We start from the raw sequence: 26,820 nt of genomic DNA, 5'->3' as shown, positions 1-26,820 counted from the left end.
AGATCAGTTTATTTTTGAATAGCAGTTCCATTGGGGCCAGGCCCACATCCTGCATAACCTCACAATCACCATAGCTGAGGGTATAAAGGAGCAGGGTGGCATCAACTGCCATTCACTTCTTTCACCAGTAAGAAACCCATATGTATAGGACTCGGAATTAGTCCTAAAGGTAGGAGAGTAGATCGTGGAATCTGTGTCGACAACACATTTAGAAGAATCACAGTTACTGTAAAGTAACCATTCTTTCTTTGAGTGATTGCCAACACATCTTCCACTCTTGGTGACTAGCAAGCAGTTATCTCAAGCCTTGAGATAGAAAGTCCTACTTAAAGAATGACTGTGGGACTGCGCTATCAGAATTGGCATCCAATCTGGAAGCCCGTACCAGGGAATAATGGGAAATATATGCATTCACTGAGTTACAGGTATCACCCTACATATTTCAGATATTAGTATATTACCCAAACAAGCAGCAGAGCATTAGTGCTCGAGCATTAGTGGAATGGGTTCTAATGTAACTGTGAGGATACTTCTTAGCTATCTGATAGCAAGTCTTAATACAATCTGAAACTCATTTAGATAACTACTGGGTGGAAATAGGTTGCCCTGTAACCCTTTCTGTGAAAGCCACAAATAGTTTGGGAGAGCATCTAAATGACTTCTAAATAAAATTATAAAGCCCTCACCATGTCTAGGGTATCAAGTTTTGTTTTGCTTGGGGTGGAATAAGGTTTTGGGAAAAAACTGATAGGTAGATGTATTGATTGAATTGAAAATCCTAAACTACCTTAGGAACTAGGGGGTACAGCCTAACGTTGACCTTATCTTTATGAATTATAGTGTAAAATGGGACTGCATGAGGGCCTGAATTTCTGCCACTCTCCTAACTGAGGGATTAGTCACCAGAAAGGCTAAATTTATTGATAGATGGTAAAGAAAGCAGGTTGCCATGGGTACAAAGGGAGTTGGGTCCCATTAATCAATTGAGAGCTAAGTTGAGGTCACAGGAAGAGGGAAGCTACATAAAACTGGTGGGAAGACATGGGTGAAACCCTTAAAAAAATCTCTCCATTGAGGTATGTGAAATACCGTGTAACCCTGCACTGAAGGGTGATTTTCTGAGATCACTGCTAAATGTACCCTGACTGAACTGACAAAGTCCAGATTGCTTCAGAGTAAGTAAATTGTTCAGAACCGTCATGAGCTTTGATGACACCTATCATCATTTGGAATGTAATACTGCCCCAATGAACTCGATGGTCTGAGTCAGGGTCAAAGCGGATTTTTCCTTGTTGACTTTTAGCCCCAGTGAGGCAAACAGATGGAGGATCTAATAAATTGAGTCAGTTATCTGCTGTAGGGATTTTCCCTGAACCACCCAGTCATCTAGATAAGGATAAACCTATAGTCCTCACCTACAAAGATGTGCAGCCATTACAACCAGGAATTCAGTGAAGACCTGAGGAGCTGTTGAGAAGCCAAAAGGTAGGATTCTGTATTGGTATTGAGATGCTCCTACCAGGAATCTCAGGTACTTTCTGTGAGCTGGGGGAGGATGGAGGTATGAAAGTAAGTATCCTGAAGGTTGAGAGCTGAAAATTGGTCCAGAGGATCCAGGGAAGGTATTATGGAAGCTAGCTGATGACACAGAATTAGAAATGATGAATAAACATGTTGAGACCTCCAATGTTGAGGATGGGTCTCCACCCCACTTTCTTGTTTGTAACTAGGAAGTAATGGGAATGAAAGCCCTTTTCTCTGAATTCTAAGGACACTTCTTCTACTGCTCTGAGTTGTAGCAGGGAGTCTACCTCCTATTTCAACAGTCTCTCATGAGACTACAGTGGATGTGAAGGCACACAGAGCGCAGCCATTGCCTCAACGGACGCTGCTTTTCAAAAAGAATCCAATCTCGTGTGCCTGGAGTGTGTGAGCACCTAGAGTGGAATTTGGGTGGGCAATCACTTGAAGGAGAACACAGGTTTATGCAGCAGCAGCTCTGAAACAGCTCAGCTACTGCTCTGTGAATGTGGGTAAGAATTCATTTAGTTCACTACTAAGCACACATCTGGTTATCAGGCTGTACGCTAGGAATAGGATTTGTTTCCAAGTTGTATTGACTAGCAACAGAGAAATGTTTCTTTGTCACAATTCTTTATTAACATTCCTGCTTTACACTCAAAACAGAACACTTTAACGAAGGAGTTGCAATGGGTATCTGCATAATTTGGAACTAGGAATTTGTAGGCAGAATTTTCAGGACAGGATGCAATGAATGTGTCTGAAAAAATGTGTGTATCTGTTGTACCATCTGAGAGTGGAAACAGACCTTTGTGCAAAAAAATCCAGTAACGGTTTGCAAAACATACCTTCTCCCCCCTGCATTAACCCAGATTTGTGGCACTAAGTACCTACAACACCAGGACAGCTCCTACATCCATTATGACATTTCTATTGTTCTGGAGATCATTATATATTTATGATAGCACCCATGATGTGTATAGGCACTTTCCAGACACACAAGAAGGGGTGATGCCTGCCTTGAGGAGCTCATTGATGGACAAACAGCAAAGTAAATATACTTCAGGGAAGGGGAACTATACAAGTAGTTTTCTATACAAACCAACACGATTAATTATGGGTAACAACAGACTCAGATGTTCAAGAAGGACTTAAATCTGAATAGGATGGGGCCCGGAGGATGTGGATAAATAATGGGCCTGGAGGATGAGGCTCAGGAAGGCTGGACCATCATAGGGGAGCATGTGGAAGAAGGCATATAGGTGATTGTTACAGCAACTGACTAATAGGTGGATGAATGTGAGAATGGGGGCAGAGTACAGGACACTGCAGATCTTGACAATGTGAAACCAATTGTCAAGGATCTCACACCCATGTGGTTGTCAGCCCATCACTTAAACCTGTCCCCTGCAAGCTGTATCTTACATGTACTGGCCATGTCTAGACTAGAAAAACAGGTCATGTTTTAAAATGTGTTAACTATCACGTTTTCTATCTAAGGTACTTATATGACCACCATTACAATAGTATCTAAGTACTTCACAATCTTTTAAAATGTATTTTTACCTTACACAATCCCTGTGAAATAGGGCAGTACTATTCTCTCATTTGACAGCTGGGGAGCTGAGAGACAGAGGGCTAGATTCACAAAGGCATTTAGACCCTGTGATGCTGTGCACCACAATACCTAAGCATCTAGAAATTCACTGGAATTCAGAAAGCCTGAATTAAGTGTTCAGGTTTTCTATTCTGTGAATGAAAGACTATAGGATATTCTGATGTGGGTCTCCCTCAGTTTTTCCTGTTGAAACTATTATATGTTGGATTAAATAATTCAAGTCACTGGAGTAGTGCGACTGGACCCTAGATCTCCCACAGCCTAGGTGAGTGCTCTAACTACTAGCCCAGACAGCCATTCTCTCTCTCCTGCTCAATGACTATTTATTTATCCAAAGTGGAACAGCTTCAACAGGGAAGAGGGAAGATATGAGAACTCAGCACAAAATTCAGATGTTGAGAACAAAATTAATCAAGGAGCCAAAGAACATGAAGAGAAGAAATTCTTGAATTACCTGGGTAACAAACAAGAGGAAATGGAATTACTCATTTATGAGCATAAATTCAGTCTAGTTGGTACTACTGAAAACTAATGTGATGATTCACACCACTGGAATGTTTATAACCTATTTAGACAGGACTGAGTGGGCAGAATGTAAGGGGGAGTGGCACTCTGTCAAAAATCACATTACCTATTTCTGAGTCATTGATAACTCAGAAGAAAATGATCTTGAATGCTTATGGATCAATGTCCTGACAGATAAAGCTGGGATATTAGTTGGTGTCTGCTGCAGACCACCAAATCACACTAGGAAACAGGATGAAACCCCCTTACCCACTTATCTACAATGTGTAGGAAAAAAGCTGCATGATCATGGAGGTCCTAAATTTGAGTGACATATGATGGAGGTCTCATTCTGCCAGTACTAAAACTTCCTTGGAATTTCTTAACATTAGAGATGACAATGTTCCAAATCAAAAAGTATTGCAACCACCATGGTGGAATTTTTTATTAGACCTTGTTCTAAGAGATAGAGGAACTGACGACAGAATTAAAAATTAATGGTAGTTCAGGCCCATCATCATGACTTGATCATATTTAAAATAGGCAAGCACAATGAAGTCCAGACCAGTAGTATATACACTTGGTGCTTTGATAAGGCCAATTTCATAAAGCTGAAAACAATTTTAGCCAAATCAGCTGGCAGGAAGAATTTAAATCAGAAAAATGTGAATGATAATTGGGAATAGTTTAAGAATACCTTACTAGATGCCCAGAAAGCCATAATTCCACAATTGAGGAAGAAGGCCATGCTGATTTAGTGGGGACATGAAGGCAGCTGACATTTTAAAAAAATTAATATATAACAAATAGAAGAAAGGAGATCAACTGATAGTAGTGAATATAAATCAAAAGTAAGGAATTGTAGAAAATTGAGAAGGAAAGCAAAGGAATGCAAGGAGAACTCTAAGGCTAGCAGAATTAAGGACACAAGAAGTTTTTAAAATATATTAAGAACAAAAGGAATCCTGGCAATGGCACTGGTTCTTTACGTGATGGAAATTGTAGAATTATCAATAATAATGCAGAAAAGGTAGAAGTGTTCAATAAATATTTTTGTTCTGTATTTGGGGAAAAACAGCTGATGTAGTCTCATCACATGGTGATGATAATATTCTTCCCATTCCATTCATATCCCTGGAGGATGTTAAACAGAAGCTACTAAAGTTAGATATTTTTAAATCAGCAGATTCAGATAATTTGCATGCAAGAGTTTTAACAAAGCTGGCTGAGAAGCTAGCTGGCCCATTAATGCTGATTTTCAATAAGTATTGGAGAACTGCCCAATTTCCTGAAAACAGGAAAAAAGCTAATGTTCTGCCAATTTATTAAAAGAATAAATGGGGTGACCCAGGTAATTATAGGGTTGTTAGTCTGACTTCGATCCCAAGCAAGACAATGAAGTAGCTAATATAGGACTCAATTAATAAATAATAAGAGGAGGGCAATGTACTTAATGAAAATCAACATGGGTTTATGGAAAATAGATCCTGTGAAACTAATTTGATATCTTTTTTTGATGAAATTACAAGTTTGGTTGATAAAGGTAACAGTGTTGATGTAATGTACTTAGGTATCTAAAGCATTTAACTTGATACAGCATAACATTTTTATAAAAAAACTAGAACAATGCAAAATTAACACGGTAAACATTAAATGGATTAAAAGCTCGCTAATTGATAGGTCTTAAAATGTAATGGTTAACAGGAAAATTATCGTCAATTGAGTTTTTCCACTGGAGTCCCACAGGGATTAGTTCTTGGCCCTATATTATTTAATATAGTATTAGTGACCTGGAAGAAAACATAACATCATCACTGATAAAGTTTGCAGATGGCACGAAAATTGGGGGAACAGTAAATAACAAAGAGGACAAGTCAGTGATTCAGAATGATCCGGATCACTTGGTAAACTGGGTGCAAGCAAACAATATGCATTTTTTAATACGTCTAAATATAAACATATGCATCTAGAAACAAAGAATATAGGCTATTCTTACAGAAAGGGAGACTCTATCCTGGGAAGCAGTGACTGAAAAATTTTGGGGGTCGTGGTGGATAATCAGCAGAACATGAGCTCTTAAGTGACACTGTGGCCAAAAGAGCTAATATGATCCTGGGATCCGTAGCTTGTACTAAGACAGAATGAATGTATTGATTTTGAATTTATTTTGACAAGTTTCCTATCTGCTTATGCCACATGCTTACTTCACAAATGCAAGGAGTTATGGAATACTTAGTATAAGTGAACAGGATTATGGTTTAAGTTAGTTTAGGCTATATTATTGTTACAATATTTATGCTTAATGTCATTGGTGCTTAATGCATACTAATATATATAATAGTGTTGATAATATATATTAGTATGATTTTATATATGCTAGCATGAGTATATTAGTCAACCACTTCTATATTTAACATGGGGGTGACCGCTACTGGAATACTGTGCCCAGTTCTGGTGCCCACAGTTCAAGAAGGATGTTGATAAATAGAAGAGGGTTCAGAGAAGAGCCATGAGAGGTATTAAAGGATTAGAAAACATTCTTTATAAAGCTAGATAACAAAGAGAAGTTAAGGGGTGGCTTAATTACCACTTACCAGCCAAGTATCTACTTGAGGAACAAATATTTAATAGTGGACTCTTCAATCTATTTAGCAGAGAAAGGTATTACATGGTCTAATGCCTGGAAATTGAAGCTAGACAAATTCAGACAGGAAATAAGGCGTGATTTTTTTACAGTGAGGGTAATTAACTTTTGGAACAACTAACTCAAGGTTGTGGTGGATTCTCCCATCACTGACCATTTTTAAATTAAGATTCAATATTTTTCTAAAAGGTATGCTGTAGGAATTATTATGGGGGAAGTTCTAAGGCCTGTATTAGACAGGAGTACAGACTAGATGATCACAATTGACTAGCTTAATGACTAGGGCACTGATCAGAGAGGTGGCTGTGACAGTCTGTACCCTTGTATTCCCCCATTACACACTATTACGATAATCTTTGTGCAAGTATGCCATGTAAAGGAGGGAAAGAATATAAGAAGGGAGAGCAGATGCCTCAAATCATTCTTCTCTTTCTCTTTGCTCACAGCATTCATGGCACCTAAAGAATAAAGGATGCAGCATTGAACTGGGGGAGGGATTCTGACAGAAAGAAGATCAACCAGTAGAACTGCTGAAACATGTAGTGAGAGAGACCTTGCTTAGAATTCATTCTAGTTTGTTAAGTTATGCATTCGTTGCATTTTACTTTTATTTTTCTTGGAATCAATTCTGACTTTTATGCCTCATTGCTTATATTTCACTTAAAATCTCTCTCTTCGTAGTTAATAAACTAGTAGTATTGTTTTATCTAAACCAGTGTGTTTGGATTGAAGTGTTTAGGAAACTCCATTTGGGATAAAAGGATTGCTGCATATCATTTGTTATTAATAAAATGACAGACTTTATATGAGCTTGCATTGTCCAGGAAAAAGCTGGGCAGTACAAGATGTACATTTCTGGGGAAAGTCTGGAACTGGGAGTTTGCTCTGCAGTGTAATTCAAGAGTGGCTGGGAACACTCATATAATATGGCTGGGAGTAACTTACATGCTGAAGGCTGTATGAGAGCAGACCAGGAGTGGTAGCTCTTACAGCAAAGCAATGTAGAAGGTACCCCAGGTTAGAAAGCTGAAGTGGAGACATCAGTCCAGATGGTACCCTGGGTATGTCACAATAGCAAATCCCTGCTTATATCCCTTCTTCTCAACATGCAGAGAGGTGACTTGAACTGGGGGTCTCCCTCATTCCAGGTGAGTACCCTAATCATTGGGCTCCCCCTGCAGCTATTTTATGTGGAGTTAGGCACGCTCAGAACATGCCTAGCAGATTGGGCCCCAAAGGTAAGAGTTAGATGGAGAAACGCCTATCTTCCCTCAGTTCATGCATTGCTCTGGGGCTTAGGCATCCAGACGTCTGGAACAAAACCACAGTGCACTTGCCTAGCTAACTTTTACTGAAAAAGCGTAGGTGCTGAGTGACTTTAGGTGCCTACAGGGTTTGGTCGCAGTTGAGTTGGGATTTTGTGAATACCAGAGGCACCTAATCCCTTTGTGAAACTAGCCAAGAGAGACTATGTGTTGCCCAAGGTCACACAAGAAGTCTGTGTAGAGCAAAGAAACTGAACCTAGGTTTTCCAAAACCCAGGATAGTGCCCTAACCACTGTCTGATCCTTCCTCTTTTAACTAACATGGCTTTAAATAGGATTTTGCACCTAGTGTTGACAGGGCAAGTTGTATTTAAGATTGTGTTAGTCGGTCATGGTAAACTTGAGAGGGTCCATGATCATTTAATATACTTTTAGTACAATTTGCCTTATTCACCCTAGGTGCAAAATCTTGTTTAAAATCATGTTAGCTAACATGTTTTAAAACATTATCTATTTTTCTAATCTAGACATGTCCAGTGGTAGCAAACCGTCAGAATCACTGAGACAATAAATGATGCTTAAAAATATTAAACTCATGAAAAGGATACATTTTAAGTTTCATTTTATAAACTTAAATTTAGCTATTATTATGGGGGGGGGAAATTAAGAACAAATTCTGATTTAAATTACAGTGACAATCTGGAGTAACTACACTGACTTCAGTGGAATCACTCCAGATGGAAACAGCTGTAACTCAGATTAGAATTTATGTTTTAGTATTTAGATAGCACTTTCATCTTCAAGGCACTAACTAACAGTCAGTAACTAAACAGGTAACCTTTACAATATTCCTCTGAGATACAGCATGCCCATTGTTACTAAAATGGTAATTCTGAACACAGATAAAGGAGAGGATATTAGACCAAATGAGTAAGATTTTGTGAAAGGTTATGAACTGTAACAAAGAAAAGCATTTTCAAGAACTTTTTGTGATACATTTGTTGTGTCACTCCTTCCCTTTCAGCAAGGTACTTGAGCATGTGCTTAAGTTTAACTGTTTGAGAAGTCTCACCAACAATGGGGACTATTCACATACTTAGACCCTGTCTACTGTTACCTCCAAGATTTGGCAGCAGTTGATGGGAGTTATGCAAGCTACGCAAAAAACTTGCATAACTCCCGTTGACTTCTCTGCTCCTCTTCTGCGCGTCGTCTTCACTGCACTGCACCGCGTTTCCGTCGACGCAGCACTACGCCATTTCTGAAGGTGGTCTTAGTATGTTGATTTCTGGATCGACTGAGCGGGTCTTCACTGACCGCTCAGTCGATCCAGAGAAATCGATCTGACAGCAGCGACTTTGCCACCATCAGTGTAGCCATAGCCTTAGACACATTCTAAAGTAACTTGCTGAATCAGCACCTTAATTTCCCAGTAATGATTCTATTAAACCTGCACATACATGTATACAACTTGTGACATTCTGCTCAGAACTGTAAGCCACTGTGTTATCCCTCTGCCTCAGAAAGAATGAGTGTCACTGAAGATTAGACTATGTTAGCTCCCCACCACACCAGACTGTTCACCTCACTAGTAAATTCAAGACTCTGCCAGTCTTAATCTTGCCTTGCAGGTAACAATCAGTGAACCCCAATTCCTGAATTCCCCACAGATGTCTCTCTTATTGGACACTCACTCAGAAATTATTAAATTCAATTTCTCCAAAGAGACAGTGTACATACCAGCCTATTAGATTAGCTGAGGACTCACTTTATGCTTCAATAAAAGTTTTACTATAAACCATTTTACTGTACAACCAAGAATAAATTTATTAACAAGAACAGAGATTAAAGTGATACTAAGCAAGGGAAAAAGTGACAGATCTGGTTACAAACAAAAACACGCTCTTCTAGTGACAAACTGAGTTCTAGCAAGTTTGTCTTTGACTAAAACAATTTCTCACTTATAGCAAGTTACCAACTTTCACAGGCAAAAAGGGTGCTGTTCTCCTACATCCCCTAAGTGACAGATAATTAAAGTCCAGTATCTTTGTCTCAAGAGCCAGGAAGACTTCCTGGGGATGCACACTTGGATCCTGGGTTAATATGGTAAAATTTGTTTTGCTTCCTTAAGGAAAAGATCTGTTTACATATTTGTTAGAAAAATACAATGTTTCAATGGTAAAAATGATTAAGTGCTAAAAGCAATACATTTGACATAAAAAAAAGATATGAAAACTTGTAATTAAGAATACAATCTCACCTAGATTTAAACGCTATACATTTGAAATATAAAGGAGCACTTTATCCACTAAGTTACATATACTTTAGTTAACATCCATGGGAAATTACAGGCTAATTTGTCACCCACGGCACACAATGTCACATGAAAACAATAACAATGAGTGCCATACTAATGTGACTTGAAACTAATTTGGGAGTAGGAGGGGACAAAACCAAACTACTACTACTCCCATCACTACCTGAAAACTGCTTCCTACACAGGACCACACTAAGGCCTCGACCCTGCAATGAGATGCATTTAGGTACACCTCTACGCATGTCCATGCAGAGCCCCACTGATGCCAACTAAAGTCAGTGGGACTACTCATGTGCTTAAAGTTAAGTATGTGCATTTGCAGAATCAGAGCTTAAGACACTGCCATGGTATTACCAAAGACGGTATTTTTTGGTATTTTTGTACCAACCTATCACTATCAGATAGGTACCCAGTTTATGCTTTGTTGAATCCATTTATCTTTTGGCCTTTTCAAGAAGTACTTCCTTATGTTTGTTGTAAACTTGCTACCTATTAATTAATTTGGTGACCCCTGGTTTGTGTGTTAGATGAAGAGGTAAATAACACTTTCCTATTCACTTTCTTCATACCATTCATGATTTTATAGATCTCTGTCTTTAGTCCCTCTTTATATATATATCCCTCTTTAGTCGTTACTCTAAGCTGAACAGTCTTTTTAGCTTGTATCTCCTCATCTGGAAGCTGTTCCATATCCCTAATAATTTTTGTTGCCCATCTCTGTGCCTTTTCCAATTCTAATATATGTTTTTTGAACTTGGGTGACCAGAACTGTATGCACTATTCATGGTGTGGGCATACCATGGATTTATATAGTGGCATTATGATATTTTCCATCTTATTATCTATCCCTTTCCTAATGGCTCCTAACAAAATTGTCAGCTTTTTTGACTGCCGCTGCACATTCAGGAGATGTTTTCAGAATTATCCACGACAACTCCCAGATCTTTTTCTTGAGTGATAACATGTCATTTAGACCCCTTCATTTTGTACGTGTAGTTGGGATTATGTTTTCCAGTGTGCATTGCTTTACATTTATCAACATTGAATTTCATCTGCTATTTTGTTGCTCAGTCACCCAGTTTTGTGAGATCCCTTTGATTCCTTTGTAACTCTTGGCAGTCTGCTTTGAATTTAACTATCCTGGGTAATTTAGTACTGTCTGCACACTTTGTTACCTTCCTGTTTACCCATTTTTCCAGATCATTTATGAATATGTTGAACAAAACTGGTCCCAATACAGATCCTTGAGATCCCCCTCTATTTACTTCTCTCCACTGTGAAAACTGACCATTTATTCCTACCCGTTGTTTCCTATCTTTCAACCAGTTACTGATCCATGAGAGAACCTTCCCTCTTAGCAAATGGTGTTTTGCGTTTGCAAGGACTGTAGAACTAGGGCCCAAAATTTTGCCTCATATAGTCTTAGAGAGCCCTCTGGGTCTGGATTTCCTCTGTCTCACATGGAACAGGGTGTCAGCTGCCTTCACAGCACCATTTTCTCATGCTGTGACCCAGTGGTTACATATTCATAGAGATCATATCAGTTGAGGGGACAGAGATGGCCATCATTTCCAAGCTATATTACGTTTTCTGTGGAGACCTTCATGTTGGGGAAACCTCTTTTAAAAGGGGATAGTCAACCACAGGTAGTAGAAGCCAGGGATGCCTAATTGGAGCCATGCTGCCAAGGACCTGGGGTGATATGGAGTCATGGGTGGCCTTTGCCTCCTACAGATCCTTAGAGATTTGGTGCAGGACCTCTGCTTATTCCCAGAGGGATGAGGGGAAATATCCAGACACCTTACCCCTAAAGAATGATTTAGGGGGGAACTCTGCAGGCCCTTTCCTGAAAGTATTCTCCTGGAAAAGAGTAGATTCATGCTCTGTTTGGATATGGTTCTATTGCTGAACAGACACTCTGTCTGATGACTAATTTTATGCCTTCAGTTTCCAATAATTTTTGAAGTGCTGTGCTATTAAGATTTCTATTTTTAAAAATGTTTTTATCGAAGGTGCAGGATTGACAGCACTGAAAAATTATCTTCTCTATTTTCCCCCAGGAAAGACAGAGTATTAATAATGGGAGCACAAGCTTCCACCATTTCTCTGTAATGTACTTCAACTTTTTTTTGAAGTGCGACAGTTGCTCAATCTTCATGCCCATTCGATGTCTGGGCTTTCTGCTGAGAATGACAAAAAGGGTGCAATTGGGTTGAAACTTCCTACTCTGCACAAGGCTCCACAGAACAGTTAACTTCATGTTAAGGGAGCCAACTGTACGGGGGAATGTCACCCGGTGCCAATTATGACATGAAGACTAGGAAGTAGACTAAAGCTACAAATTTGTCTCATAACAATGAAAGAGTCATCAGCTGGTGATGACGACTTTTGGCCATTACTGATTTAATTATAAACCAGAATCCATATTCCACTGTCATCATCTGAGCCATCCCTTCTCCTATTATAAATTTCTTTCCCATAAATGTGATCAATGACTTAATACTTACCACTTTTCTAAGAGGTAAAAAAAATGAAATCTAAACAAAACTAATTTTACATGTACAAAAAAGTTAGGAAAAGGACAGTTCAGCCACAATCATAATATGGGCCTGATTTATGTTAAGATCACTTTAAGTCTCCTTTACACTGCTACAGGGGTGAAAAGTGACAGTGTAAAAGAAAATCAGACACAATGTATTTAAATCAATATTTGAATGTCTATGGATACATTTAACATTTAAGTAACTTAGGAGTCTAACTACCTAAGTCAAAAGTGCCCAAGTCACTTCTGACAATGGGAACAGTGCTCCTAAATCACTTCTTTTGAAAAATGTTACCCTGTATTAAATGTCATGCCTTACAGGAATTTGGCTTTGTGATGGGGTTAAGAGCAAACTTCTCACTGATGATGTTTCTTTTCCCCCACCTTAGACAGATTGTGGTTTGATTTTACCCTATGATGATTTAAAAAGTATTCCTTTTTATGCATCATCATGCAAACTTGGGCACACAGGAGGATGGGAAACCAACCGCCCTGCACAAATTTCTATACACTTTGAAAATAAAAAGCAAGGTGGGAGGTTTTTAATAACTTTTATAAAAATGTAAAAGCATAAATGTAAGTGACAAATTATTTAAGACACGAAGGCCCAAAGGCTGTTCCTGGTCTTTCACTAATGTCACTATCAGGTTGTGCTATCTAGAACAACAGTAGAAAGGAATAGTCATTTAAATGGTGAAGTTTAACAAAGATGATCAGGATGCACTTGGTTCTGCCTCTTCAGTTAAGACTCCAATGTGTATGTTTATGAAAGAGAAGGATCAAACTGGTCCTTAATGTATTCTTGTTCATCTTGACTATTTAAACAGCAAACACTTTTCTAGCAGCTAGGATTGTGTGTCTTATTGTTTACATGGTAGAACTTTTTTTTTTCTTCTTCTAAATGTATGTGAATTTTTTATGGTCAGATACATTGTGTTCTTACACTGTGTAAATATCAGCCAGAAGTGGAATCTTGATTTTGAAACTCTTCAAATTTTGGAGAGAAAGGAATTAAATCTCCAGATTTTAATCAAACCCTACAGTTTTGGGTCCAGATAAAGATCCAAAACTTGAAGGGTTGGTGTTTATGCTTTGTTTTGAATCCAGATGCATCCCAAATCACCACCAGAACAGCCCAAGTTTGCAGAAAATTTGCAAGGACAGATAATCAACTGATCTTGCAAGATTTCCTATTTTTGGAGTAATTTACAAGTTTCTAAAACTGTTGAATGTAAAACTGAATCTAGAAGAAGTTTTGCCTAGAGCTAGCTCTGAACACCATTGCCACTATCCATTCCTATTTTTAAGAGTGTTATAATTTGACTTTGTTTCATCAGTAAGATTTATTCGGCTGAAAATGTGCAAATATTCAGTGCAACATTGTATTTATTTCCTTTTGCAGCTTTTTAGTTAGTTTTTTAGAGGCAAAACCAATTGTTTTTTGAGAATTTTGTACTTCTTTTGTGTCACCATTCTGATATTTACAGGTAAATTTGAATCAAGAGTTTAAAGTTGCCACATACAATGCACTATACTATAGAGCACCATACTTGTTGATTATCACACACACAAAGACAGGACAACCCAATTGCTGAGACTCCGTCACAAAATGCAGCCATGCAAAATTACAACAGCACCAATACTGTGTCCACTTAACTTACTTTTTGTTAGTTAAATAAAAGTTGTTAAAAACCTGCTTCAGTCAACAATGAAATATCACAGCTCTGAGAGAAAGGATTTCATATTAACAATGAATAATATTTTAAACACTTGAGTTTTTACTTATGACTGGTACCTTATGGTATTATTATGTATTAAACCCTCTATAATTTTAAAAACAGACAAGTTATTAATGTTTAAAAATTCCAACCAGTGCATGAAAAAGTGTTTACAATTTTCCTATACATTCATGGTTAACATATAGTTGCATCACAAAGTCAATCTTATGTGTTGACCTGATACAGCACAACTAGAGATGGGCCCAAGCTGAAAAATGAGATCCAGTTCTAATTTTTTCCTAACTTTGTTGGGTATTTGAATGCAGAATTTTAGTTGAAAGTCTGGTTACTTATCTTGTACAGTAACTGGAGTTCTTCAAAATGTATTGTTCCTATGTATATTCCACTTGAGATGTACATGGACTCCATGTGCCTGAGACCAGAATTTTTTTCACTAGCAGCATCTGTTGGGCTGCACCTGAGCCTTTCTCCTCCTCATGCTCCAAACCAAGTGCATAAGGAGTGATGTGGACCTCTTCAGTTCTTCTTTATTGCAAATAACCTTCGAATAAGGATCAGAAGCAAGGGGGAAGGAGGGTGGGAAGTGGAATACACATTAGAGACCATACATATATACATAACTCCAATTACTGTATCAGGAAAGTAACCAGACGTTCTTCATCAAGTGATGGTCCCTATATGTTCCACTTGAGGTGACTGACAAGTAGTATTAATTGAGGAGGAGGGTGTGAGAAACCCTGCTGTACCAGATAGCAGGAGCGCTCCGCCAAGGGACACATCTGCCATAGAAGCTTGTACCAGGGTGCAATGTATCACAAAGATATGCACAGAGCTTCAAGTTGCCATTCTATAGTTCTCTAGAAGAGGGACATCATTAAATGAAGCTACAAGCACAGCCTGAGCTCTGGTCAAGTGGGCTCTCACACCTTGTAGAGGAGAGGACAATGTCAACAAATAGCAAAGCAGGATGCAGCCTGATAGTCATTTGGAAAGTTTCTGTGCAGAGATTCCTGAAAGTATGAAAGGGGAAGCAAAGGAGACAAGCAGTGTAGGAAATTTCCTAAGGGTTTTGTCCTCTTCATGTAGAATGCCGAGGTTTGACAAACATCCAGAGAGCAGAGCCTCCTGTCTTCTCTAGTGGCATGGAGCTTTGGATAGAAGATAGGAAAGTTGATGACCTGGTTCAGATAGAATTCTAAGATTACTTCAGCAATTAATTTAGGATGTAACCACAAGAAAACCTTGTTCTCGTGGAAGACCACAGAAGGAGGATCCCTGATAAGGGCCCCTAGTTCACCCATGCTTTCTTCTGGCTGAGGTGCTTGGAACCAGAAAAGCAACCTTCATAGATAGATGAGCAAAGGGGCACGAGGCCAAAGGGTTGAATGGACAATCCATTAATGTTAAAAGGACTAGACTGAGATCCCATATTAGGGTAGACTTCAGGAATGGAAGAAGAATTCTGACTAGTCCCTTCAGAAACCATATTATAGTAGGATGGGTGAAGACCAAATGTCTGTCAACTGGAGGGTAAAGGTGCTAATAGCTGCCAAGTGCACTTGCAAAGAGCTGATAGTCTAGATGTTTTAGAAAGAGGAGGTAGTCCAGAATATTAGGGATCTCAGCACCTTCTGAGGGTATCAGGTAGACAAATATTTTCCATTTTGCTGTATAGCATTTTCTTGTGGAATCTTTTCTGCTATTACTAAGGATGGATTATACTGCCACCATGGATTGTACTGATGCCAAGCATGATTGTTCTAGGTTTGTCACCCCATCCAAATACAAAGCTCTTAGATGGAGAGATGGTGCACTAGAGTGGAGGATCTTGCCCTTGTCCTGGGTCAACAGGCCTGGGAAGAGCTGAATGTGGATGCATGGATACGAGGCCACTTGGAGAATGCTTGTAAACCAGAACTGCCTTGGCTACTGAGGAGCAACTAGAATCATTGATGCTTTTTCTTATTTAATCTTCCTCTGCACTTGAGGTAAAAGAGGGATTGGCCAAAATGCATACATCGGTCGGTTCTGACCATTGCACTAGAAATGCATCCCCTCTGGGGCAGAGGCCTAGCGCTGCTCTGGAGCAGTAGATCTGGTATCTCTTTGTCTCTTGGGAAACTAGAAATCCTACAATGGGAATCTCCACTGTTGAAGATGCTCTGTACCACCAAGTTGCGTAGTTCCCATTTGTGGTCTCTGGAGAAATGTCGACTGAGGCTGTCTGCCAGAGCATTCTGCACTCCCAGAAGGTGCACTGCCAAGAGAGCGATCTGGTACTGAATGCACCAGTTCCAGAGATTGACAGCTTTTATGCAAAGAGGGGTAGACTTTGCTCCTCCCTGTTCGTGGATATAATAAACTATTGTCATCTTCTTAGACATGATTTGAACATGCAGAGTCCAAATATAAAGCAGACACTGTTTGCAGGCCTCAAGCGCTCAACATAGTACCAGGAGGTTTACATGTAACTAGGATTCTTGTTGGGTCCAAGTACTCTGTGCTATGTGTTTGGTGAAATAGGCTCCTCTGCCTAGGAGGGAGGCATCTGATCAATCTTTTTGTGGGTGGGAGAGGGACAAAGGGAATCCCCTCACACACTGCCTCTGTGTTTTCCCACCAGATAAGTGAAGTGAGAACTCTGTGGGGGACTGAGACCAGTTTGTCTGGACTGCGCTTGCTTGGTGCGTGGACTGTCTGCAACCACATCTGTAGACATCATAGACCAAGTCTTACAAAGGGCATCACAAATATGCATGAGGCCATCTGCCCTAGGAAGACAAGACAGGATCTTACTGTCATCTGAGGGCTTAGTTGAAGCTGAGTGATGAGGTTCTTTATAGATTGGAACCTGTCCTGAGGTAGATATGCTTAGGCTCTATTTAAATCTAGGGCTGCTCCAATAAAGTCTATAATCTGTGTGGGAGTTAAAATGGACTTTTCTACATTAACCACAAGTCTTAATGAATCTAAGAGTTGGAGTAAGGATAGAATTACCATCTACACTTTTTGGTAGGACTTTCCTGTGAGCAAGCAGTTGTCGAGATAGGGAAATACAGATGTGCCATGATTATGCATGTGTGCTGCCATTACCAATAATACCTTTGTGAAGCCAAAGGGGAGCACTGGTAATGGTGTGGGCCTACAGTGACCTGCAGGGACCTCTTGTGGGCAAGGAGGATGTCTATATGATGTCACCCTATGCAATCCTGTATTAACACCCTCCACAGTACTACAATAATATTTGTACAAAATATGCCTTGTGAGGTACCATATAAAAGCTAACAATACATTGGTTATCAGTATCATTATAAAATGCATGTGTTAACAATATATGTGAAGTTATGCATTCTTTCTGTATGATGTTACTAAAATGTGTTTGAACCAGACAGGTCTGGGGAGTGGGTAAACAGGTTTTTTCCCCAATACAAAGGAAAGGCCAATGCCTTTGTGAAATCACAGACAAGTGGCCATTCATTGGCATATCGGAGACTGCATCAACAGATCAATTTGCATTGTAGAAAGCAACAGCAGGGAAGAAACCAGCATGGAACCTTCTCCATCAGACTTCATGGCCTTTTCCTCACAGCTGGAGCACTGAACTTTGAGAAGGATATATTTCAAAAGTTCACTGGTCTATAAAAGAGAGAGGCAAAGAACACCAAATCATCCTTCACCTAATACAATGAAGGAACTAAGCTCTTGGTATTTTGTGGGAAATCCTGAGCAAGAGGCAGATGGCAATCTGGTTGGAAGGACGTATGGTAAGAAACTTAACCAATCTAGTCTTGGTTCAAGGTAAGTCTTGGTTACTAGAAACCATTTTTCACTTTTATTGACTTGTAACCATTTCTGACTTTATCCTTCATACTTATACTTACTGAAAACCTCTCTCTTTGATTTAATAACCTTCTACTTCTTTCTAAATCAACTCAGTACTGTGTTTCTTTTGAAGTCATATTAACTGAAGTTAAACAACAAGCTGCTGTGCTTTTGTCTCTTTAAAGAAGCTATGGACCTTATTACTCCTCTGAATGTTCCAGAAGGGACTGGACATTTCAGGATACATGGTTTTTGGGGAAATTCAGGAGTCGGGGTGTGTTGTGATCACTTGGCTACAAGTAATCAAAGCTGATGGAAACCAGAGTGTGACTGTGGTGAAAAAAGCAGGCTGCTGGAGTCAGAGTTGCTGAACCAGGGTTGTTCAACACACAGACACTCAGTGCATGCTTGCATGACTGCTGGGAGCATCCAGACAGGGAGCTACAGCAGCAGAGCATTTTAAAGCATTCTGGGTTACAGGACAAGCAGTGACAATCTCTCATTGGTCTGAACTGCACCCCAGAATGCAACATGTGGAAATAAGCATCTTTACATTGACAGCTGTAAACAGAATGATCATCCTGACCTCTATAATTCCCTCACTAGCCATTTAATGAGGGAACTATAAAGGTCAGGGTGACCATTTTGAACTTCAGGCTGTGGATGAAGACATCCAGCTGTCTGAAATCTACTATGGGCCTCCAGCCTCCTTTCTTCTTTGGGATGAGGAAATATCTTAAGGATAATCCTTTTCCCTTGTGCAGAAGTGGTACTGTTTCTATGACTCCCAGAGGAATCAGGGAATCTATTTCTTGTCTGAGCAGCCTTGCATGAGAGGGGTCTCTGAAGAACCTCAATCCACTCAGGAACACTGTGAGGAAAAGCAGCAACCTGGCCAACTGAACCACTCACCCCTGCAGGATTACCTGTCTCGTGCTGTCTCAGTTATGGATCCCAGGGACCCCAATAAGTCCACTGCCTGGGATCATGGGGTAATGAGGAGAGGGAGGGTACCACTGATCCAGATAGTCCTTCCCGTAAGAATGGGAAGGTGCCCATGAGTTCTTGGACCACTTGTTGGGGCTGACTTCACACTTCGATAGGGCTGGTGATGCTCTCCTGTTGATTCCAGATTCATTGGGAAAAGTGTGAGGTCTCTATACTGAGGATGGTGCCATCTATATTAGTGGTCTTATTATACCTCAGCTAGTGGTACAAGTGAGTGGTGAACAGATGGTGTTGGAACCTCTCTGGTTAGGACTAGATTAGATAGTATCGACAATTCCAGGTCTGCATAGACAGTAAGATCTGCCAGGATCTGCAGGATCTGCATATCTGGCCATGCATATCTGCATATCTGGTCCCTTTTGCTCGAAGCAGACAGGGCTTTTGTCCCTTGGTGGATCTGGTGGTGCCAGCTTCAGACAGAAGAAAGTTCTCAGTACCGATGACTCCTTTTCTCTGAGTGTTGGAACCATTGCTATAGGAGACATCCACTGTTCTTTGTCTTGCTGGTAGTGAGGCTAGTCCTGCCCCTTCAGTGGCCAATTTAGGAAATCGTTGGTTCTTGGCACTGAGGAATTAGTACCATGCTCCTGACACACCCATACTGGGGTGTGAAGTCTCACCCAATTTAGAGGATGTTGGAAAGGAGGTCCTCTTCTTTCCAATTCTTGGATGAGGACTGAAGAGGGAGATTTTTCTGATTCTTGTGAGTGTGTTTGCTCTTGTCCTTGTCACATATATTCTGTTTGATACTTGTTCTTTAATTCTGCTCTGAGCAGCCCTGATGCTGGAAACCACTGTTCCTGAAGGTATGCTTCCTGGTGATTCTTGCCAATGTACAAAGGGGTCTGATCGACTAAGAATGGACTGAGGTCTCATGGAACAATCCATCAGGAATCTTTGAAATCTGAACTCATGGGATCGATGGGTTCAGCAAGGAAAGGACCAGCAGATATTATACTTATAGGGGATATGACCTTCCCCGAGGCAACAGCAGCTGGTATTGTGGTTGTCACTGACTGGAAAGGACGCAGGGGAGGCCACGCAGATCTTGAATCCTGGGATCTTGGGAATATTAGACACCCCATACAATGAGTATCCCAGACCTCATATCTACCAAAACTTCACTATCTAAACCAGGTACAACTATTTAAAAATATCTACAGTTTAGAACAGAAATGCTACCTAAAGCTGCAGACACTGGATAAATTCAGTCTCAGACCCGGGTGGTAGAAAGGAACTGAAAAGATGGTTGGCCTGCACTGCCCCTTATATTCTTGGTTCAGAGCAAAACAGAGCAGGAGAAGAGGGCAGGCACAGATCAATGGACACCGCTAGTGAAATTTTTTTTCCAGTTTAAGGCACATGGAGCACATATGTACCTCCAGTGGAATAAACATAGGGTCTATCATTCAAACAAGTAATTATTTTAGAAACAGAGCAGCCACAAAACTTAGATTCAGATCCAAACTTTTCTGAAATTCAGAGATATTTAAATCAGATAATCACAACAGTTCAAAAGGAGCAATTAGGCCGATGTTTGAATATCAAACTGCTAAAAGCTCTGCATGGACAAGATACTGTTGAGGACGAAGGTTAAAAGGAGGTGTGGATCCACTAAAACTTCAGAGCCCTTGGACAATCTTTCGTTACAACCTACCACCTCTTCCTCCTAGTCCAATACTCCTGAATGGACCTTTTCTCCCACGCCTCCTGTCTTCCTGTTATAGACACCAGCCAACTCTTGTGATTTTAACACTAGTCTCACAATATTTGATGGTTTTTTTAAAGCCCTACCTCCCAAAATAAATACTTGAGGATCTGAGCTTTCATTTTTAAAAAAGAATGAAATTTCTAATCCTCATGCTTGCAGAGAAAAGCTTGAAAATGTGACCTGAGAGCACCCTAAATGAAAACTAGTAGTCAGTAGTTTTCTTTTTTAAAACGTTATGATTTTTAAGCCTGCCTCATGATTTTGGGGGGCCTGACTCATGATTTTTGAACACGTGGGGATTTGAAATACTGATACACTGTCTTTCTTGAATCTTGCCTCCCAAAAAGTGAGACAATCAAGCCAGTCCAAGCCCACCTCAGAAGGCGATTAGAGCAGCAACAGCCAACTGTGCTTTGTACTACCCTTTGCATCAGACTCACTGCTGTATTTTGGCATCTTTAACCATAATTAAGGAATTGCACCAGCATGCAAATTACACTTCCATCTCACTTACACGCTCCAGGTGACTCTTTTGTCTAATTACAAATCATTACACCTTCTTGTATACATCCAATGAATTGAGTCTAATAGCTGTACTCTTAATATATGTAGAAACTCACAGAAGTACATGATTTCATTGGGACTAATTGCATGAGTAAGAGCATCTAATCTACCTTCTCCTTGAATAGGCCAGCCTGCTGTGGCAAGTGCATTCTAGAAGGCGCCTGATATTTGGCTGACTAGGGACCAAAGAGATTAATCCATTTTCAATGAGAAAAAAAGGCCATGTACTTGATTTCCATACACAATCCTGCTCTTATCAAAACAGTATATGTGAAATTGATCTTAATTATAAAAATGTCCTTTTACCTAAAAGAAGAAAATTCATTTTTCATTTCATGCTTAAGACTACATGGCTAATTTTTAATAATTTATTCTAATGCTTGTGGATTGTTGCTTACCTGAAAAATCCAGTGCGCAAACTCCTCTTTGGTGTTGGCCTTTCAGCAACGATAAACATTTTAGTGTCTGTGTGTCCCACACATGAATAGCAGCATCTCTTCCAACCTAAATTTAGAATGCTAATCTTAATAGCTGTTCATCAACTACTATAACAATACAATATTTATTTTTTACATTTTCAAAGCACTTGAGAAGCATTAATCCTCGCACTCCCTAGATTTTATCTTCACCAGGAACTGCTCTCTCTCCAATTTCTCCATCTCTGACTTCCACATCCCTGATCATCACCCACCTGTCTACTCCACCTTACTCAGAAACCCCATCCTCCTGTGATTTCCAGTCCATCAATATTCAGAACTTTTCTTTCGTTCTCAGTGCCCTCTTCCTCGCCTTCTCTTATGGTGGATGTCCCACAACCATAGAGACTTCTTCCACAAATTCACTTCTTTCAGTTTTGCCATTCTTTTAGCCACACAGCTCTATTTCTCCACTCTCATTGAATCCCACACCCACAATCCCAGCTGTCTTTTTTTTTAAAATCACCTTTGAATCTCTACTTAATCCTCCCTTTTCTATTCCTTCCCCCCATCTCCGCACAGTATCTTGCTGCTTACTTAAAAGGAAATGCCGATAACAATCTGGCATAACCTCCTCCCTTTCATCTCCTCTTCTCTCCTTTCCCATCCTTCCCACAGCATACACTCCTGCTTCCCTGCCACTGACAGATATTCTCCTCCTCCACTCCCTTCCAGTCTCCTGACCTCCCTCACCCCCTGCTCTTAGCTGGTTCCTTTCCCTCCCTGTATAAGCATGCTTTGATCTCCCCCGTCTTAAAAAACAAACAAAAAACCCCTCATCCTTAGTAGCTTCCTTTCAAACTATCACCCACTCTTTTGTCTCTTGTTCATTTCCAAATTTCTTAAATGCACCTTCTATAACCACTATCTGAAGTTCCTTTCCTCCCATTCCAGCCTAGATCCTCTTCAGTCTGACTTCCAGCTTTACGTTCCACAAAAGCCACACTTAACGAAGGGTCTATTGAGCACTTTGCATCCAGGTTACATGGCTACATCCTTATCCTCCTTGACCTACCAGCTAACTTTGATGCTGCTGGCCACGATCTTTTGAAATTTCATTTTCCCTCAGCTTTTTTGACTATTTCCCCCTAATTCTCTTCCTACCACTTTAATAATTTCTTCAGTGTTTTGTTTGGTGGGTCGTCCTCATATACCCTCTAACTAATGTTGGAGGTTCAAGAAGACCCCAGCCTTACACTCATGTTTTCTTCCTCTGCACTTCTGTTTCTGGGTGACCTTATCCATAAACAAATCTTTGCCTTCATATCCACTCCAGACTTGCCTTCCTCTGCACAAACTCAAATCTCAGCCTGTCCTTCTGACATCTCTTTGTGGATTTCCATCCATCAATTTAAACAGAACATTCCCAAATCAGAGGTCTTATATTTTGTCCCAAAGCTTCTCCTTTCTCTCCTTTTCTCATTGATGTGGACAACAGCACCGTCCTTTCAGTCACTCAGGATCTGGGTATGATGATCTTTGATTCAGCCCTTCTTTTACATCCACACATCTAGGCTGAATCTAAATCTCTCCACTTCTTGTTAAAGAATGTTTCTAAAATTTGACCTTTTCTCCCTTCCTCTACACCATCAAATTCTCATCTAGGCCCTCATCTTGCACCTTAGCTACTGCAACTTCCTCCTTTCTGGCTTCCACTGCTGTGCCTTTGCTTCCCTCAAGTCCATTCAAAATGCTGCTTCAAGGATTATCTTCCTAGTTCTGAGCACATCAGTCTTCTCTTTGAGTTTCTCCAATGGCTTCCACTTATCTGCACAACCAACACACACTTCTTGTCTCTAGCTATAAGGCTTTTCATGACTTGGTGCCACCCTATGCAGTTGATCTAGTAATTTATATCATGATGATGACTCCTGCCTTTGCTCCTCCAACGTTCCCCATCTTTACTGCCCACCAATCAGCTTCTCCTTAAACACCTTTGATCTTTCCCCCATCACCACTCTCTATGCATAAGTAAAACTCACTTTTATAATCCATATAGTTCTATTTTATCTTTCAAATGCCATAAGCCTCACCCCTGCCATGATGCCTACAAATCCCTGCCTGATGAGAATGGTTAGGCAATCAGTAGGGCTGCAGGTTTAAAGTCACCTTTTATGTGATTTTCCCATTCACCCGTGACTTTTTCTATGTCTGTCACTCACACAGCAGCAGCAGTTCTGGTCCTACAGGGCTGGGCCCAGCTTCCCGCTCTGGGCATTATGAGCTGGTAACACCAGGTTACAGTGCCACTTAGGTTTGGCCCAGCCAACATCCGTCATAATAGGGGGTGAGTGCTGGGCAAACCAGAGCAAACGTGCCAGGTCTCAATGCCCAGAGCAGGGTGCCAGGTCTAGGCCCACACGACACAGGAGCTGCTGCTGCTGCAGGGTGTAGCAGGCTCTCACTTTTCAGAACATCCTCCCCGTCCTGGGAGAGCCTCCCTTCCACACCAACTCAGGATCAGGTTTGCAGTCCTGCAGCGGAAGGTGCCACTGTGAGTGGTCCACGCCTCCTCAGCAGAGCAAGGAAGACAGTATTTTTTAATCAAAAGCCAGGGATCAGTCATGATAAATTTAGTAACCCGTAACTTTTACTAAATTTGCCATAACTGTTCCCTGATTTTTGTTTAGAAAAAAAAATGCTGTGACAACTCTGCAGGCCTAGCAACCAAGAATCTAATGTTACTGCTCTTGTTCAGCTTATTATACCTATAGATTGTGCACATTGCTAGCCTTTATAACAATACGCTGTTACTAGCATTAGCTAGTCCTCCCTGGCTCCTGCCTATATGACTTGCCATTCTGCGGCATCTTAGCATTAAGAATTAAAGCTTTTGGGGTCAGGAGAGTCTTCTACTTTGTCTGTACAGTGCCTAACACAATGAAGTCCTGGCCAGCTTGGGTAGCTTTAGGTGCTACTGTAATACAAAATAATAATAAAAAACCCTAACTAACCCTCAGAAGACTCATGGGAGGTAGGGAAATATGTATTATTTTCTACATTTTACAGATGAGGAACAAAGGTTCAGAGTAAATAAGTAACTTTCCAAATACCACAGCAGGACATTCAAATTTCTGTTGTCTAGGAATACTGTAACAGTGTCACTGTTTCCACTACTGCTTTCCGCACAGCAATTAGGCAATGGCATGGGTGGCAAAACATTTAATCTCTGGTTTTCAAAGAAGGAAAATGCCTTTTTTTATGACAAAGGTACTCAAACTTTTTTGCATTTCTCAAATACAGTTTATGAAAGAGAATCCCTTAATTTGTTTTGCCATGAGCAACACTCCTAGATACACACCTGTCCGGTAGCAACATAATCTTTCACTGGATGGATGGTTAGGCTGAGGATGTCATCATCATGACCAAGATATAGTCTTTGGGTGTGTTGCTGCCTACTGTACACAATGGCAACAGCAGCAATATGGTAAACTACCTCTCCGGTTTGTGTGTAGAACAAATTATTTCGACAGTCATAGCCTCTGTAGCTGAAATAAATATAAAGCAAAGAAAATTGAATATGTCACCAAAAATATCCCTGTACTTTGGGGGAAATCTATCTAACTGTGCAAATGACTTACCTGAGCTAGACTCAAAATGTCACAATATACAGACTGACTACAACAATTTAAATGGCTTATATTACAGTCATAATTGTTAATAACTAGAGTGGTGTAAAGCTCTATGGTTTTCTTTGCACTGTTTATGTATACATTTTCTTTACATTCAAACAATTCTCTCTCAAGTTTCAGTTTGATTTTGTGGATTAACTGAACCAAAAACTCATCCAAAACTGTCAAGGTTCACCTGATTTTGTATCAAAATCATGAGAAAACACAGATTTCCTATGGTCTGGATGAGACATCATAAATCAGTTCAAATTCATACAAAATTATGCCCAGGAAATTTTTGCATGGTTTTATGCTGCAAATGTATCACACATTTCTACTAATTACAACAACCATTGCCAATGGACATAACGACTGGAAAATAACAGGGAGAGTCTTCTGTGAGTTGAAAATATGATCTTAAAAAAGGTAATGCCTAGTTATTACTTAGGTACATTGGTACATCTTTATCTCCTCCTCCCTAACTATCACAGTTGAAAGAAAGAGAAATGTATAGGTGATATTCCCATTTTTACTACAATACCTGTAGGCATAGTAATTGACCTGTGGGTAAGCAGTGGAAAATGTTACATCAAATACTTTACCTCAAATTGGTCAAGGTGTGTTTAAGTGTATTTATTTATGCATTGTGCTAGTCAATGGAAGTTGTGCTTACAAAAGAGAAGTCATGAACCTCTATTTAGTAGTTACATTACCCATGTACAAATTGCAGTTTTAAGCTGTCTTCAGGAGCTCGCTCTCTTTTAAGGAAGGGCACTGAATGGTTTTTCTCTTTACTTTGTTGTTTCAGCTGAGGTAGGTCTTCTTTGTAAACCTAAAGAATAAGTTACACATAATTATACATCTCAAGTGTATTGAATATAAATACATGCTGACCAGTTCTTTAAATAATAATAAAGAAACATATTAATTATATGTCGGTGTGCTCAACAATGTACAAGACATAGATGAAATCACTATCCATGCCCTAAAGAGAGGCGAAGGCTCCCCACTAGCGGTATTTGACATTTCTTGTATCACGTTACTTTGTGAACAGGATTTTTAATACTGATGGATACTCTACATTTCTTTTTCCACTTTTTTAATATATGTACTCAAAGCTGTACATAATAATGAAATAATTACATCAAGAAATTCTGGTGACATATAAAATAAGCACACTACTTAAATTATTTGCAAATGTCACCAGAATCCTGAGATGGAATTACAGTCTTAATATATTCAGCAGAGATACAAAATATTGTATATGTAAATTGGTTAGAGATGCTGAAACTGCTAGAGCTGTTTGAAGCCACTTAGAGGCTGTGACATCAATTAAATCCACTACAATGCTGAAATATAGCTTTAAATTATTTCTTTTTTGTACATCTCTTCATTTTCTGTTTTCAGTCAGCAGTGGAGGTACCAAAATCTCTTGCAAAAAAAAGTTATTTTCACAGTAATTCTGACTTAATTGCAAC

At 39.9% G+C, this 26,820-nt stretch overlaps 1 protein-coding gene across 1 annotated transcript in view; it reads right to left on the bottom strand.

Annotated features, from left to right (window-relative positions):
* Positions 1-26,820, bottom strand: part of EML6 (EMAP like 6) — a 246,867-nt gene that overhangs the window by 62,856 nt on the left and 157,191 nt on the right. Inside the window, exons 14-16 of the mRNA XM_067565157.1 lie at positions 26,056-26,174; positions 25,033-25,219; positions 21,654-21,759 (exon numbers count right to left, since the gene is read on the bottom strand). Of these exons, the coding sequence (XP_067421258.1) occupies positions 21,654-21,759; positions 25,033-25,219; positions 26,056-26,174 (412 nt within the window). The remainder of the gene's footprint in view (positions 1-21,653; positions 21,760-25,032; positions 25,220-26,055; positions 26,175-26,820) is intronic.

The sequence above is a fragment of the Emydura macquarii genome, unplaced genomic scaffold (genome assembly GCF_026122565.2).
Source record: "Emydura macquarii macquarii isolate MOO-44397 ecotype Brisbane River unplaced genomic scaffold, CSIRO-AGI_Emac_v2 contig_2676, whole genome shotgun sequence".
NCBI classification, from domain to species: Eukaryota; Metazoa; Chordata; order Testudines; family Chelidae; genus Emydura; species Emydura macquarii.
Note: the sequence above shows the minus strand (reverse complement) of the source record. Positions and strands in the feature narration are given on the sequence as shown.